Source organism: Silurus aristotelis (genome assembly GCF_946808225.1).
Source record: "Silurus aristotelis genome assembly, chromosome: 15".
In the NCBI taxonomy this organism is placed as follows: Eukaryota; Metazoa; Chordata; class Actinopteri; order Siluriformes; family Siluridae; genus Silurus; species Silurus aristotelis.
The window spans coordinates 16,468,683-16,484,002 of record NC_139588.1 but is presented as its reverse complement, the minus strand read 5'-3'; the positions used below and the strand labels follow the sequence as shown (position 1 = coordinate 16,484,002).

Here is a 15,320-nt window from a genome sequence, read left to right as displayed (position 1 = left end):
CAAACCGTTTGTTCAAGAAAGTGCGTAGGAAATCTGGTTAAGACTGGAGGACCTCGCATGATGCAAATAATGCACATGGGCATGTGCCAATGGCCAGCTGTAAAGCTTGCAGAAGAAATACAGAGCATGCTCATTAACATAAATATGAAGTGTGTTCACAGAACGAATCTGGTTCAGGATGGAGGCGGTTTAAATGAGACTGGATTGTATGTTTGTGGAACTCAGTTTCTTCGAAAACGTTGCCAGCAGATACAAATAAACATAGAAACCGTGGAAGTGGCATTTAAAAAACTGTCCTGAACACAACTATGGAGGAATCCACCCTCTAATGCATACATGACTCTCACAATTGGGTAGTATCACTGTGATTGGCATAAGGAGAGTGTATGGCATCCCTGCCACTCAAAGAGCAAAGCCAGATGTGCATTCCTTTATCCAATGTTACTACTAATCGCTATACCATTTTCGAGATTCAAAGTTTTAATCTTTGGACTTTGGACAAGCACTTCTTTTGGTTTGGTCTTCGCTCGGTGCAGAGGTTTAAGTTTGTATAAAGATTGAACTTTTGGAGCACTAAACAGAGAATTAGACTACAGGAGAAGCGCCAATCCTTTGATGCCCTCCTAATTATCATTGCAGTGAATTGTAGAAGTTTTCGGTTCATGCCGAATGTTGACACACGCCGCACATCCTCGGCTTACCAGCGCTGTGTTCTCTGTTGTGCAGTGTGCTTGTAGCAGAATGGCCCTGCTGGTTGAAGAGCTGCGTGGACTGAGCTGGATCCTCATCAAAGCACTGCTGCGCTTCACCTTCATGTTCATCAACAACTGCGTGGCGATTCCGTCCTACTGCTTATACCTGATCGTCCTGCAGCCGCTGAGGATGGTGCACAGCTCTGCTTTCTGGCACATCGAAGGCGTCATGTTCCGGTGGCTTCTGGCCATGGTGGCGTCATGGGGCTGGTGTGCAGGATACACAGGTAATCTAATCGGCTGCGACGCTTTTTACATGCCAAACTACATGCACGTCGGCATATTAGGAAAATATGGTTGAACGATTAAGTGTGCATTATCTATACTATCGCTACTACATCTGCTGCTGCTACTACTAATATTAATAATTTATATTGGAGGATGTTATTGTAATAGGACGACTAGGATGGAACCTACATCATCTACATCAAGTTTTTCTGAAAATATAGCAATTTTTTTAGAAACCATTATTGCTTTCTGTTTTAGTTTGAATATAGAAAAAATTAATAAATAATAAAACAGAAGTAAATATTGGCATGTATTAGTTGGACTGAAACTTTCTCAGAATGTCATGTCATGACCGCCTAATGCTGGAAGCAAAGTGCAGGTTACATGCACAATGAGTAACAACGAAAGACAATTTGATTAATTATTTATTTATCTCTAATGTTCTCTCTCTTTTACCAAATTACTGTTAGTGGCTTCATTACGTACGACATGCAGTGAAATGCTTTTTACCACCGTCCGGCATGAGGGAGTAGAATGAGGAGACAAATAAACCAAGAAAGAAAAAGAAGGTAGATAAATAAAAAGAGAAAAATAAAAAGTATAAACTTTCTTTCGGCTTCTCCCATCAGGGGTCGCCACAGCGGATCCTCCGCATGTTTGATTTGGCACGTGTTTTTACGCTGGATGCCCTTCCTAACGCAACCCTCCCAATTTATCCAGGCTTGGAACCGGCACTGAGAGTGGCTGGGGTTGGTTCCCTGACCGGGGATCGAACCCGGGCCGCAGCGGTGAGAGCACCGCATCCTAAGCACTAGACCACCAGGGAAAAGAAAAATAAAAAGTATAAACTATATAAAATATATAAAGATGTATGTGAAAAAAGTGTATATACAATGGTGTGTATTAAAAGTAAACAGTCAAATTTAAGGTGATTGACCTTAAATTTTTATATTATATTATATTATATTATAATATTATAGTGGTTTTGTTGTTCTCACAAACTACTGAGTGTGTGCGTCAGATCGAAGTCTATGAAGATATAGTGAAATGTAACCAACAAATAATTGTGTAATAAGTCTTCCATGTTAGCGTTTGTTTTTTTATTAGTCAGGAACAGCTCGAGGTAATGAGGGTAAAGTATCATCATGTCTAATGTCAGGCTTCAGATGTTCTAAAGTTGAATTAGCTCATTATCCAACTGCAATACAGAGTCAAGTTATTGTATTCCCTGTCCATGTAGACTCTGCCAAACCTCATGCTGTTTCAGCAGACCTTATATTTAATGTGTGTTCAAGTCACTGACCCTTATTCCTTAAATGTGGCCAGGCAGTGGGGTTTTGTTTGATTTATCATTTGTATCACTTCCAGATAGAATTACAGTACTTCTCCAAACTTTCGCTTTTTATCTAGGTTACAGTAAATATTGCTCTAACCACCTTGTTGTGGAGACACTACTGAAGAACGGTTTGCTTTTCAAGATTATTTATAAAATGTTTTAACCAAGATGTACTTGTTTTGGGTCACCTGAGATAGACTTGGTTTTTTGGGCATTTTGTTTACACTTTTTTAGTGAGATGTGATGGACCTTCTTTCGGCTAAGATTAGATGGCCTTTTTTTTTTCTTTTTTTTTGGGTGAAGTGAGATGCGATGGACATCCTTTTGGCTAAGATGTGATGGATTTCTTTTTGGCTGAGATGTGATTGACTTCCTTTCGGCTAAGATTAGATGGACTTCCTTTTGGCTGAGATGTGATAGACTTCCTTTTGACTGAGATGTGATAGACTTTCTTTTGACTGAGATGTGATAGACTTCCTAATGATTGAGATGTGAAAGACTTCCTTTTGGCTGAAATGTGATAGACTTTCTTTTGGGTGGACATTTTTTGGTTGAAGGGAGATGGACATTTTTTTTTTTTTTAGTTGGGATGGGACCTATTTTGGGACCTATATTTTGAATGGATGGATTTAGGCAAGATTTACTTTTCTTTAAATGCGATGGATGTTTGGATGTATAAATTGTTGACTGTTTTTAAGTGATGCGATTGAATTTTCGTCTGGTGTAGGTGGACTTGTGACATGAAATGAATTTCGATCTGGTTGAGGTGAGTTTTCCGGTTGGTAGTGTAAATGGGTGATATGGACATGTCTTAGGTGATTAGAAACTGACTTCTTTTGGTGGGGGTGACTTTTTATAATGTAATATACTTAATGGAAAAAAACACCCTTTTTGTCTGGGTGAGGTGAAATGGACTTTTCTTTTGGATGAGGTAAACATTTAAGAGCAATGATATTTTAGGGTATCTGGAATTTTAGAGATCTTTTGAGTCTTCGGTCGCTCAAGCAAGCATTTCTAGCTTGAGGTTAGATTTGCACGCTGGAATAGAATGAGATGCAGTATTTACGCCTCCTTTGAAGCCTTCAGAATGTGAAGTGAGGGAAACGCTTGGAATGGAGTGGTTATTAAACAGCTTAAATGCCTATTGAAGGAAAAAAAGGAGAAAAAAAGATGAGCCGGAAATGGAGTTCTATTGTGCTTTTTCTGTTGTATTGTGCAGAGAATATTCTTGTGCATATTGTATGCCAGGACATTTAAGAAAAATTGAGGGAAAAACCACCATCGATCTTAAAAAAAAAAAAAAAAAAAAAATTGCTTTGGAATTTAACATTGTGCAAATCGTCCTTTTATCGACAAAATGTGAATACCTGAAGAGATCGGAGCTCTGTGTGGGTGTGTTATTAACATGTCGCATGGGTGGGACTGATGCCTTTTTTTATAGTTAGATATGCTCAAAAAGGTTCAGATCAGGTGTCTGGCAATGATTAGATATACAGTATTTTCCTTTTGTTACAGTATATTATAGTTTTTGGTTTATTCTGAGCTTAATGAGTCATTTAGCAGTAGGATGCCTAGGTAGGTATTATTTTCTCATAGTGCTTGATCTGCAACATAAAGACTCGTTTCAGATTCTTATTATGGAAAAAAAAAGGGAAAAGTTTTAAAATGAACGTCACTGATGAGAATGCTTATTGATTCGAGTTAGCTTACATGCGCTTTGTACAAAAGTATAGGGACACCTGACTTTTCGTCCATATTGTGGTATTTTCTCAAACTGCTAGAATCATGTATTGTAGAGGACGGCTTTGGGTGCAGTACAGAATTACGTTTTGCCTCCACTTGATCTAGGAGAGCCAAACCTGTCCCAGCATGACATTGCTCTTGTGCACAAAGCAAGCTCCATGAGGATATAGTTTACATGCTTTGGAGAGGAAGATCTTGAGTGGCCTGCTATAGAGCTCTGACCTCACCCCAGATCTCCTCACCCTAAATCAGTACCTGACTGTCATTATAGTTGAATGAGCACACAATCTCCACATGCATACTCCAAAATTTCGAACATGTTGGAAACGGAGAGCTTATTCAAAGCAAATGAGCCCAAAATGTGAATGTCCAAAAAGCATGTATGAATCTTATGGTCAGGTGTCCACAAACCTTTGTACACTTTGTTTAGCTTTTGATACGTTTCTTTGTAAACACTCTGAGGATTTGTAAAGCAGCGTTGATCTCAATAACCTGTAGTTGATCATTTTGACATTAATTATGACAAAGAAATCATAATAAAAATATACATTTATGAAAAAAGCTTGCATAGATGTTATTATATGAAATATTTCTGTCACAGTGCAACTAGTCTAGATTTTTCTGGAAAACTTGACCCCGGTCTCTATTCGGAGATATGAGGCTAGGATGAGAGTCATGTGCTGGAAATGAGTTGATGATTTTGAGCGCTCCTATGCTGTTTGCCAAGCCTTTAGGGAAGGACACACTCCTGTTAACACACTGCACTCTAAGTGCTTTGACAGCTCTGAGAGTTCATAGAGGGTGAGGCAAGTTAGATAAATATAGAAATGTATATAGGGGAGTGTTCGAACATATTAATATTGTATGCATTTGTACAAGCACGTATAGAAAAAACAACAACGTATCTGTCAGTGATTGCATTACTCCAGACTCACCTATATATTAAAGTGCGAGAGAAAAAACTGAAAAAACTTTGAATTGCTAGGGGAAAAAAACACTGAATTGCGAGAGAAAAAAACATTTTATTGTGAAAGAAAAAACACTGAATTGCAAGAGAAAAAACATTGGATTCAACAATTCAGACAAACCGGAAAAGGTAGGTATAGTTTGTGTATGGTTTGCTTGCCAATGTTTACTTCTGTTATTTTCTTATATTTAAAGGTGCACTAATCGAAATAAAAAAATTGTTTAAAGTAAACGGAGAACTTTACACATGTACAAGAAAAAAAGTTAGAAGATTTTATACTCCTTGTATATCTTGAATGACAGGTGTCTCTTCTAATGATCGGTAAGTGTTCCATTCACAAACTATACCTCCCTTTTCCGGTTTGTCTGAAATGTCATTGTGTTTTTGTTCTTTTGCTTTCAGATTTCGGATTTGTACGTTTTTGCTAATTTGTTAATTTGTTTTCCAATTTGTTCATGTGTTTTGCACTTCTCGGCCACCGGAAAAAACATTGAATTGTGAGAGAAAAAAACTGATATACGAGAGAGAAAACATTGAATTGCAAGAGAGAAAACATTGAATTGCGAGAGAGAAAACATTGAATTGTGGGAGAAAAAACGCTGATATACGAGAGAAAAAACACTGATATACGAGAGAAAAAACTGACTTGCAAGAGAAAAAACACTGATATACGATAGAAAAAACTGAATTGCGAGAGAGAAAACACTGAACTGCCAGAGAAAAGACTTAGAATTAGGTGGAAACCTCTCCAGAGTTTAGCGGGTGTTACGTCAGTAATAATGATGATCTAACAAATAATTTGCCCCAATGGATTTTTTGTATTTTAATTACTCGAGTCGCTCAAGAAATCGTTTCAGCCCTAATATTTATATTCCCCTTACCATTCAGTTCCCCTTCAATTTTGTAAATGTGGGTAGGGTCATCCTGGGAGAGACCACATGAATAGAAATGCTTTGAAAGCTGTATGGAATAAATGTGATTAGTCCAAATAACTGTATTGATTTTTAAGTGACTTCTTTGCCAAATTAGACAATTGGACCAAGACAATGCTCGAAAAAATTCCACCTCAGTCTAACACATTTGTATCGTTCTGTTTTTCCCTTTCGTGTGCATATGCATATGTAGTATTTTAGTACATTATGTATATGTTTGCTTATTTATTTAGGGGAATAAACCAATAAATAATCTTTTAATTGAATGATATTCTATTGAGTATTCTAACACGCCGGATTGCAGACTGTGTTTTGACAGCTCTTTGAGGTCAATACGGGAGAGAAAAAATGGCTGCCAGCCAGCACATGCTGATTTGTTTTTACGTTGCCCTTTTGTACAGTGACTCTGATGACTAAAAACCCCTGAATCGACTGACCATTCTAAAAAAAAAAAAAAAGTGTTTTAGAGAGAGAAACATGAGAGACATTCATGACTCTTAACTACAGCAAAAGAAAAATCGAATAATTGCAAGAAACAAACAAACAAATAAATAAATAATAGCCATCTCAAAATAAACAGCTCCCAACTGGGTTTCTGAGTAGTAACAGTTGTTACAGTGATCTAAAGAGAATTATTAGGACTACTCATTATATTAAATGTAAAGTCTGGTGCAGAAAAAGAGTTTGAATCTATTGGTGAAAGCGAACTTCTGTTTATAGCTAGACACAAAAAGAATTACGTGACCACGCACTCTGGTGACGCTTCAAACCTGTCTGTCTTTGAGCAACACAGGATTGAAAAAGGAATTCTGAAAATGTTGGCAATGTCCAGGGACGTCACATGGGTCAGCCTAATTAGCCCAGATTGGACAGATAATCAGGGATAGCACAGATTCTTCTTTGTGTCCCTCTGAAAGTTTGAGTGCTTGTGTTGTAGAGCAATAAATATGACTGAATAGGTTTGAATAATTACAGTAGTAATAGCAATAATAATCCCAATATAACTGAGGAAATACTTAGTATTTTTTTACATGATACACTACATGGACAATAGTTTGTGGACACTTGTCCATAAGGTTCAGCTTTTTTGAAGATCTCATTCCACTTTTAGTCTCACATTCAGATGTTATAATAACCTCCACTCTTCTGGGAAAGATATTCCACTAGATTTTGGAGTGTTCTTGTGGAGATTTGAGTTCATTGGCCACATAGGTGTTAGTGAATTCTTGTAGGTGAGGTGAGGATGCCGGGAATGCAGTCAGTGTTCCATTTCATCCTACAGGTGTTCACTAGGGTCGAGGTCAGAGCTCTATAGCAGACCACTCAAGAGCTTCCATTTTAACCCATGTAAAGCCTAACTTGATGGAGCTGGCTTTGTGCTCAGAGGCATTGCCATGCTGGGACAGATTTGGGTCTCCTAGTCCAAGTGAACGGAAAATGTGACGTTACAGCATCCAAAGACGTCTTTATACAGTTGTGTGACTCCGTCTTTGTGACGAGTTTGTGGAATATGTCTTGAAAAGTCTGAAAATTCTATTGTCCAAAAAGTGTATGAAGATGTGGTGATGTTCCTAATAGGCTAACAGTTCTTTGGAACCAGAGCAGGATACATAACAAGTATACAGTGATCGATTTTGGAAGGTAGCCACGGCGAGCACATAATACGACCATTTTCGTCAAACTAGGGCTTTTAATCTTATTTACACCGGCAAGGCAAAGATTGTGCAGCATCACGACAAAAACAAAAGCCTCTGATATTACTCTACCATTTGGAGCTCCATGCAAGTCACTAATGATCAGATTTCATATGTCAAAAATTGTCTCCTAGAAAATCCGTCACCGAGACATGACGTAAAGACACAACACATTAGGTCCCTATGTCCTGCAAGTCTGTCTGGTTTCATTGTGTGGAGAAATATATCTATAAACATGTGACTTTAATTTTGCCAATTTGAAATACAAGCACAACAAATTATTACCAGAATCAGAATCAGGTTTATTGGCCAAGTGTGTTAAAACACACAAGGAATTGATAGAGCGTTGTTTTCAGCGTGACGAATGATTCGCATTTCCTGTTGACAGTCCGAGTGAGCGGCAGGTCAAACGTCAGAGGTACATCATCCATATTTATGATGTGGTGCGGCCCGATTCAGTGGGAGCGCATCTGATTTAATATAAAGAGTTTCATTGGTTCACCTGAACCCGTTCCGCAATTTCATTGGTCCAATGTTATGGGGCTCAGTTTTTTGGCTAGAAGTTTGTGAAACCGGGAAAAACCCAGGAAAAATCCAAAAATTAGCCGCTTCATTGTTTAAGCGTGGATATAAAGCGTGGGGGAAAAGTAGCGGCTTATAGTCCGGAAAATACGGTAATTATATTTGAGTTCAACTCAATACTCTTGAGCTTTTTGACCTCAGCTTTTTTCGCGTCATGTTCTCGAGTCCCGCTGTAAATTTGCAGAGTTGTTGGGGAAATAAAATTAGGATGTTGGGGAAATAAACCACACTTTTCCACAGTGAACAGGTTCAGTCAGGTGAGCCGGCACATCACTTAGGTGCTGGTTTTATCTCATGCTTGCTATGCATCTCTGAGGAATTCCTCCGCTTTCTAACCTGATTTAATTAACGAAATGGAGCGAATATGTGGTTGAAGTGTTGAAGCCGACAGAACCGACATGCGGAGGTCTGGAAGGAGAAGTTTGCAGAATGAACGCTTTCAAATAGTTCATAGTTTAACATTGTGTGTGGGTCAATTGCTGCGCTGTTGCGTTCTGTGTCCAGTTGGTTTAAACGGATACAATGATTAGCACTGTATTCCTGCACGGTTGGCGCCTTTGCATCTAAAATGCGTTTTATTGTCCTCCTACGCTCCCACAGCACATCCGCTGGTGGAGGTTAATTAACCTCACGACTACCTTTTACAGCACCGAGCTTAAGCATGTGGAGAACATTTAGACAACATGAATTCTCTTTTGTTCTAATGTGAACTTACACATTTAATCACGGTGACCTCTAATTTATACTCCTGATTAATGCATGAGGTTACTAATACTTATGTTCTTGTGAAATTGATAGATGGTTCACTGTTAGAGATATAAATATTGATGGGGTGTACATAAGAACGTATTATTCGACAACAGTTTCACATACAGTGCTCTCCTCTTCAGCCACTGCTCGTAACCTTGGGATAATTATGGACAATTAATTGTCCTTCTTCTCAAATGTCGCTAATGTGGCTCGTTCCTGTCGTTTTCTTCTCTACAACATCTGAAGGATTCAACCATTTCTGTCCACACACCCTGCCCAGGTGCTTGTTCAGTCTCTTGTAATATTAAAACTGGACTGCTGCAACTCTCTGCTCAGGTCTTCCTCTGAACGATATTCATCCACTGCAAATGATCCAAAACGCAGCTGCACGACATGTGTTCAACCAGCCCAAGTTTTCCCACACCACCCCACTGCTGCGCTCCCTTCACTGGCTTTCAGTAGCTGCACGTATCAGATTCAAAACACCGATGCTTGCCTACAAGGCCAAAAATGGACCAGCACAATCTTACCTTAGAGACCTCATTGTACCTCGCACTGCACCACGCTGTCTGAGATCCTCCAGCACTGCTCGACTGGTATCACCTTCTCTCAGAATGAGAGGTAAGTATACTTCAAGGCTCTTCTCTGTTCTGGCACCGAGGTGGTGGAATGAACTTCCCCTAGATGTCCGTACAGCAGAGTCCCTGACTATCTTCAAGCGACGGTTGAAGACCCTTATCTTCCTGAAACACTTAAATTAGTTCTTTCCAAGTTTGCTTTGTAGAATTCAAGAGTAATATTTATATGAAGTTTGTAATCTTGCGTACCAGTGTACATACATTCATTGCTCGAGACTCAAAGCACTTTTGTACATAGCTCTGGACAAGGGCTCTGCTAAACGCCGCAAATGTAAATACAGTGCATTAAATACACCGAATATTCAAGTTTGTTATGCTTTAGAAAATCCTGGGGTGAGATCTACAGATCAACCATTTTTAAATCTTTTAAGCACAATGTTCTTCGTTCTGGTGTACTCGTGTACCGGCTTTGATAAAAGCTGCAAAGTAAGACATTTGCTGAACTTCATGATCTGGTATGTGAGAGCTATTGGATGTTTGAGAAGTTTCAATGCTGGATTGAAACATTACAATGCGACAGATCTGCCAAATAAACACAGAGGTGCAGGTATAAAAAAAAAACGTGTCCGAGATGATTATTTTTCTAGATTGGTATATATATAAAAAAATGTATCAACATGCGCTATGTGGATAAATATGTTGGGGAACCTGATCATGTTTCATTCATGTATAAAATTCATTCATGATCATTCATGATCACTCCGACTTGAAGACCCAAACCTGTTCCAGCATTGCAGTTCTTCTTTACACAAAGCCAGCTCCATGAAGATATGGTTTATATGGTTTGGAGTGGAAAAGCTTAAGTAGCCTGCTATAAAGCTCTGACCTCAACCATATTAAACACCTTAAGTAGGAATTGGAATGCTGACTGCACCCCAGCCCGCCTCATGTTAAACCAGTACCTGACTTTACTAACGTCCTGGTGGCTGAACGAGCACAAATATCAACACGTGCACTCCAAAATCTAGTAGAAATTCTTCCCAGAGCAGTGGAGGTTATTATAGGTCTTATGGTCTTATTATAAAATCTTTTGGTTAGGTCTAGATGCAAAAACACCTCTAGGGCTACAGAGATCTTTATGATACCGAGCACAGATCTACCTCACATCAGGCAATAGAAGTCAAAAGCCATACAGAGACGTCCTCCTCGAAAGGCTTTAAAAAATGCACATATTTAGTTTTCCTCCTGGCACAAGTATAAATAAATCTCTCCCAACACCGTTATTTATTCTACAATGATCGTTTTAGTCGTGTGAAAATGGACACTTCGGGCTACGCTCCTTTGCACTGTATTGAGAATGTTTCCTGTTCAGACACCACCAAACCATGTTCCTATTCTCTCATAGATCAAATATGAAACTTGTCTTTTTGAGCACCCCGCTAACTAACTAATCATAAAAGCACGTCGACAGAGGCTTTAAGACCACAGCGTTGCCTAAACCAGGCACTCTGAGCCTCACCAGACTGTAATTCCGAGCTGATGGATATGTTCTAATCCACTTAGGCACTTCACATAGTGAACATGGCAGCCTGATGTGCGCCCGGGTAGCTCTATGCCGTCTGACAGGTGAGCATCGATCTCTGGCGTCTGTACGAGTCGACACAAGTGCGCTCTGGATCATATTACATATTGCAAATGATCGAGTCAGGAGCCAACATCGCAAACAAACCCCCATCTTTAGCAGTAATGCTCAGATTATCAGCAATGTGTCGGAATTTCTAAGTTGTGTACTTTAGATAGGTTAAAGAGAAAAATCAGTATTGACTAAAACTTAAATATACTTTTATATATATATATATATATATATATATATATATATATATATATATATATATATATATATATATATATATATATATATATATAATACAATACATATTACTTTACTACAGTGGTACCTCAAAATACTAATTTAATTTGTTCTGGAACATTCTGAAATATTCTGATACGAATTTTCCCATAAGGAATAATGTAAAGTGGGATAATTTGTTCCGAACGACCCCAAATATTAAAATAAAAATGCAACCAATATGCAGTAATATTTAGTATTTAGCATTTATTAATGGTGCCTTAACATCTAAAAGAGGAAAATTGAGAAAAGTTGAGAAAAGTGAATGCTGGCATTACGTTCGGAGGAGAAGGAGGAAGAATTATTGTTTGGAAGGAGATGAAGGATCTCCTTCCACTATGATATCGGGAGGACTGTCACCCGTATCACTGTAATCACTTATTTTTCTCTTTTTTTTTATACACTTTCACTACTTTCGCAATCTTTCAACTTTCTTAAAAAATTTTATCTATTGAAACTTGCTTTTGGCGACGTTTTAAAATATCACTGGTCACTATTTCGACACTAAATAATATATAATTACTGTTATAATGTAATACACAAGAAGCAGTGATGGATATTAACGAAACAAAGACACGATAAACACGGCGCTAAGACGGCGCTCTCACTATGAATTGAAGACTCTGAGGGTTGAGAGGCATGGGGGAGGGCGTGGGAGGCAATACGAAATACCATTCGTATTGTGAATTTTATGTATTCTGAGACATTCGTATTCAAAGGTACCACTGTAATTGTAATAGTATTAATTATTAACACCATTTCAGACTGTTTTTTATTTCTGAGTCATTTAGGGTAACATTCCCCCGGTGATCTTCCCAGACAGTAAACGTCAATATAATCTCAGCCTATTTTATTGATGCATTCAATAATATCCTGCTTTTAAATTTGTAAAATAATTCTCTAAACTGCACCACATTATCAAGTACCACTCCTGATATTTCTCCCTCTTTTATTCCCTCCGTAGTGACAGAGTGGGGCGACGACGTGAGGCCGTTATCCGAAGATGAAGCGATGGTCATCGTCAACCATCAGGCCACCGGGGACGTCTGCACTCTAATGATGTGCCTGCAGGATAAAGGAACGGTACGAGCTGGTGTCAAAATACTAATGGCAGCTGATATCTGATATATAGGGCATTGCTTAAGACTATTCAATTTTAGTTTGTTTGTGTTGTTTTTTTTTTTTTTTGTTTGTTTGTTTTTTCAACCAAAATCTCTGTCATGCTTCATGAAAAAAAATCAAATTCTGCTTCTGAATGACAAACACTGATTGTACTTGTGGTTTCTGTCAGAGTCAAGTTGAGTAGAACGTCTGAGCCTCTGTAGCATGCAACTTGAGAAAATTTGAGAAGCCATTTTTTTTGTGTTGTTGTGTGGGGGTAAGGTATTTGTTATGCTTTCAGGTGTGATATCTCAAGAATGAGGGAATGTTTGTAGGCTTTGTGTCGGAATATTACTGTAACCAGCAGATGAATTGATTAGATTTTAGAATTAAAGTTGGAGCAGCATGTACTAGGCTTAAGGTTAACATGAGGTCAACTGTCTGATATACACTGGATGGACAATAGTTTGTGGAAACCTGCTCATAAGATTTGTATGTCCTTTTTGAACACCCCATTCCACACTTGGTCTCCCCATTTGCTGTTACAATAAGCTCCACTCTTTTTGGAAGATGTTCCACTAGGTTTTGGAGTGTGCTTTTGGAGATTAGTGCTCATTCAGCTATAAGAGCTTTAGTCAGGTTGTAGTGTGAGGAGTGGAGACAGCAGTTTGTGGGCACCTGACCGTGTGATCCAGATGTGCTTTTTTGAACATCCCATTCATTTTAGTTTCCTTTCACTGTTAAAATAACTTCCACTGTTCTGGGAAGATGTTCCACTAGATTTTGGTGTGTGCTTGCCAGTAACTGGTGTAGGGTGAGGAGGCCTGGGGGTCGCTTAGTGTTCCTATTCCATCACTAATGTGTTTGATAGGGTTGAGGTCTGAGCTTTATATGAGCTTTATACTCAACACCTTCCATTTACATCTATATAAACCATATGTCCATGGAGCCGGCTTTGTGCACAGGGGCATCGGCATGCTGGAACAGGTTTGGGTCTCCTTTAATGCTACGGCATCCACGCACATTCTATACAATTCTCTGCCTTGAGCTTTGTCGTAACATTTTGGGGTAGATCCACTTATGGATGAAAAAAAGCCATATAGTGTAGTTTTAATGCAGTTCTCCCTTTTAGAAATATACAGTATTTTAAGGGAATACAAATCAGTATGCAGAAGGACTTGACTTGATGGTCTTCATATTGGCGTTCACATAATATCACTCTTCACGCATTATACCATTCCTGACTGTCTGGTACTTGAATGTTGGTAGAACAGTATAATCTAAAATCAAGCCAAAATGTTAAACTAAATCACTGTGTTTTATTTTTTGTATTTTTTTTACCTTAGTGCCTTAGTGAGGAAATAAATTCGTAGTGTGAAGGTTTTCTTTCCTTTTTTTTTTTTTTTTTTTTAGCATTCAGTTTTTCTGGGCAAATTTGCCAAATGATCCAAGTATCAACACTGCACTTAAAAGTCAAAAAAATACACAAAGGGCAGAGTAAATATTTATTGCAGGCTTCCCAATAATCCGTTGCATATATAACTGATTATTGGTAATCCTCCCTTTTACTAACTCGATTCAATTCCTTTCTCTAATAAATTGTCCATGAAGGATACAGAAACAGAAAAGTGACCCCTCCCTCTGTCTCCCATCAGCTGTCACTGATGATTTGTTTCATTTTCTGCTTTAGTTTATTTACTCAGCCGTTGTGTGTGTGTGTGTGTGTGTGTGTGTGTGTGTGTGTGTGTGTGTGTGTGTGTGTGTGTGTGTGTGTGTGTGTGTGTGTGTGTGTGTGTGTGTGTGTGTGTGTGTGTGTGTGTGTGTGTGTGTGTGTGTGTGAGAGATCAGTGAACAGTATTTGGCCGGTGTCGTATGCTGAACCGTTGTTCTTGTCGCTCCGATCGTTTCAAGTTAGCACAACATATTCAAGTTACTTATCAACTTGCAAGCGATATAAGGCAGGCAGCAGTTCCAAAAGTGTTCTACCGAGGAGCATTTATTCCATCGAACCCTAATATAAACTTATCTCATGTTATTCAAGGCTTGTGGTGTTGAAAATTGAGATAGAAGCCGTGTCAAGCCTTGCAAAGCCTATTTATTTATTTATTTATTTATTTATTTATCACTATGTCACCATGTAATTCACATGTAAATCTAAATACATGTATAATTGTTGTTGTTCCCTAAGTGTTCAGACCACAGCATGACCACTGTGTTGGGTTGAGACATGCAGGAAAGGGTTTGTCACCCCGTCATCAAACTTCCTCTTTCAGATGAAATGAGTTGTGATAAAATGGTAAGAGATTCTGATGCATTATTTGGAAGAATAACTTAAGCAGAAGCATTAATACAAGTGCACATGTTTTTGGTTTTTTTTTTAGGCTTCTTGAAGCATTCACTGTTGTTAACTAGTAGGTCTGCTTGATTCATGAGCAGTTTATAAATAAGAAATAATCACCTGAATAGCAGTTCTATGTTTTAGAGAACCTGTAAGCAGTCAGGGTGGCTTAGTCCCAGCCAGGGCAGATAAAGAGCCACTGACCTTAATCACTCGGCTGTCAAAGATGGTGCCTGAGCTTCTGAATATTCAAGATGTTTGGAATTCTTTATATTGAAATATGTACAACTTAACTCGAATGACACAGAGCTCAGTGGGAACACCCTACCAGCTGGATATTTTGGTGTGGACTTGATTTGTTGGAATGAAACCCTGCACCCCCACTGGCCTTTTGTGGAAAAGATTGAACA

At 38.6% G+C, this 15,320-nt stretch overlaps 1 protein-coding gene across 2 annotated transcripts in view; it reads left to right on the top strand.

The window, feature by feature from the left end:
• The window catches only part of lpgat1 (lysophosphatidylglycerol acyltransferase 1), a 47,530-nt gene that overhangs the window by 8,842 nt on the left and 23,368 nt on the right, over positions 1-15,320 (top strand). For both annotated transcript variants that reach the window (XM_083562341.1, XM_083562342.1), the window contains exons 2-3: positions 727-979; positions 12,436-12,554. In XM_083562341.1, coding sequence (XP_083418467.1) covers positions 742-979; positions 12,436-12,554 — 357 coding nt within the window. In that variant the 5' untranslated portion in view covers positions 727-741. The remainder of the gene's footprint in view (positions 1-726; positions 980-12,435; positions 12,555-15,320) is intronic.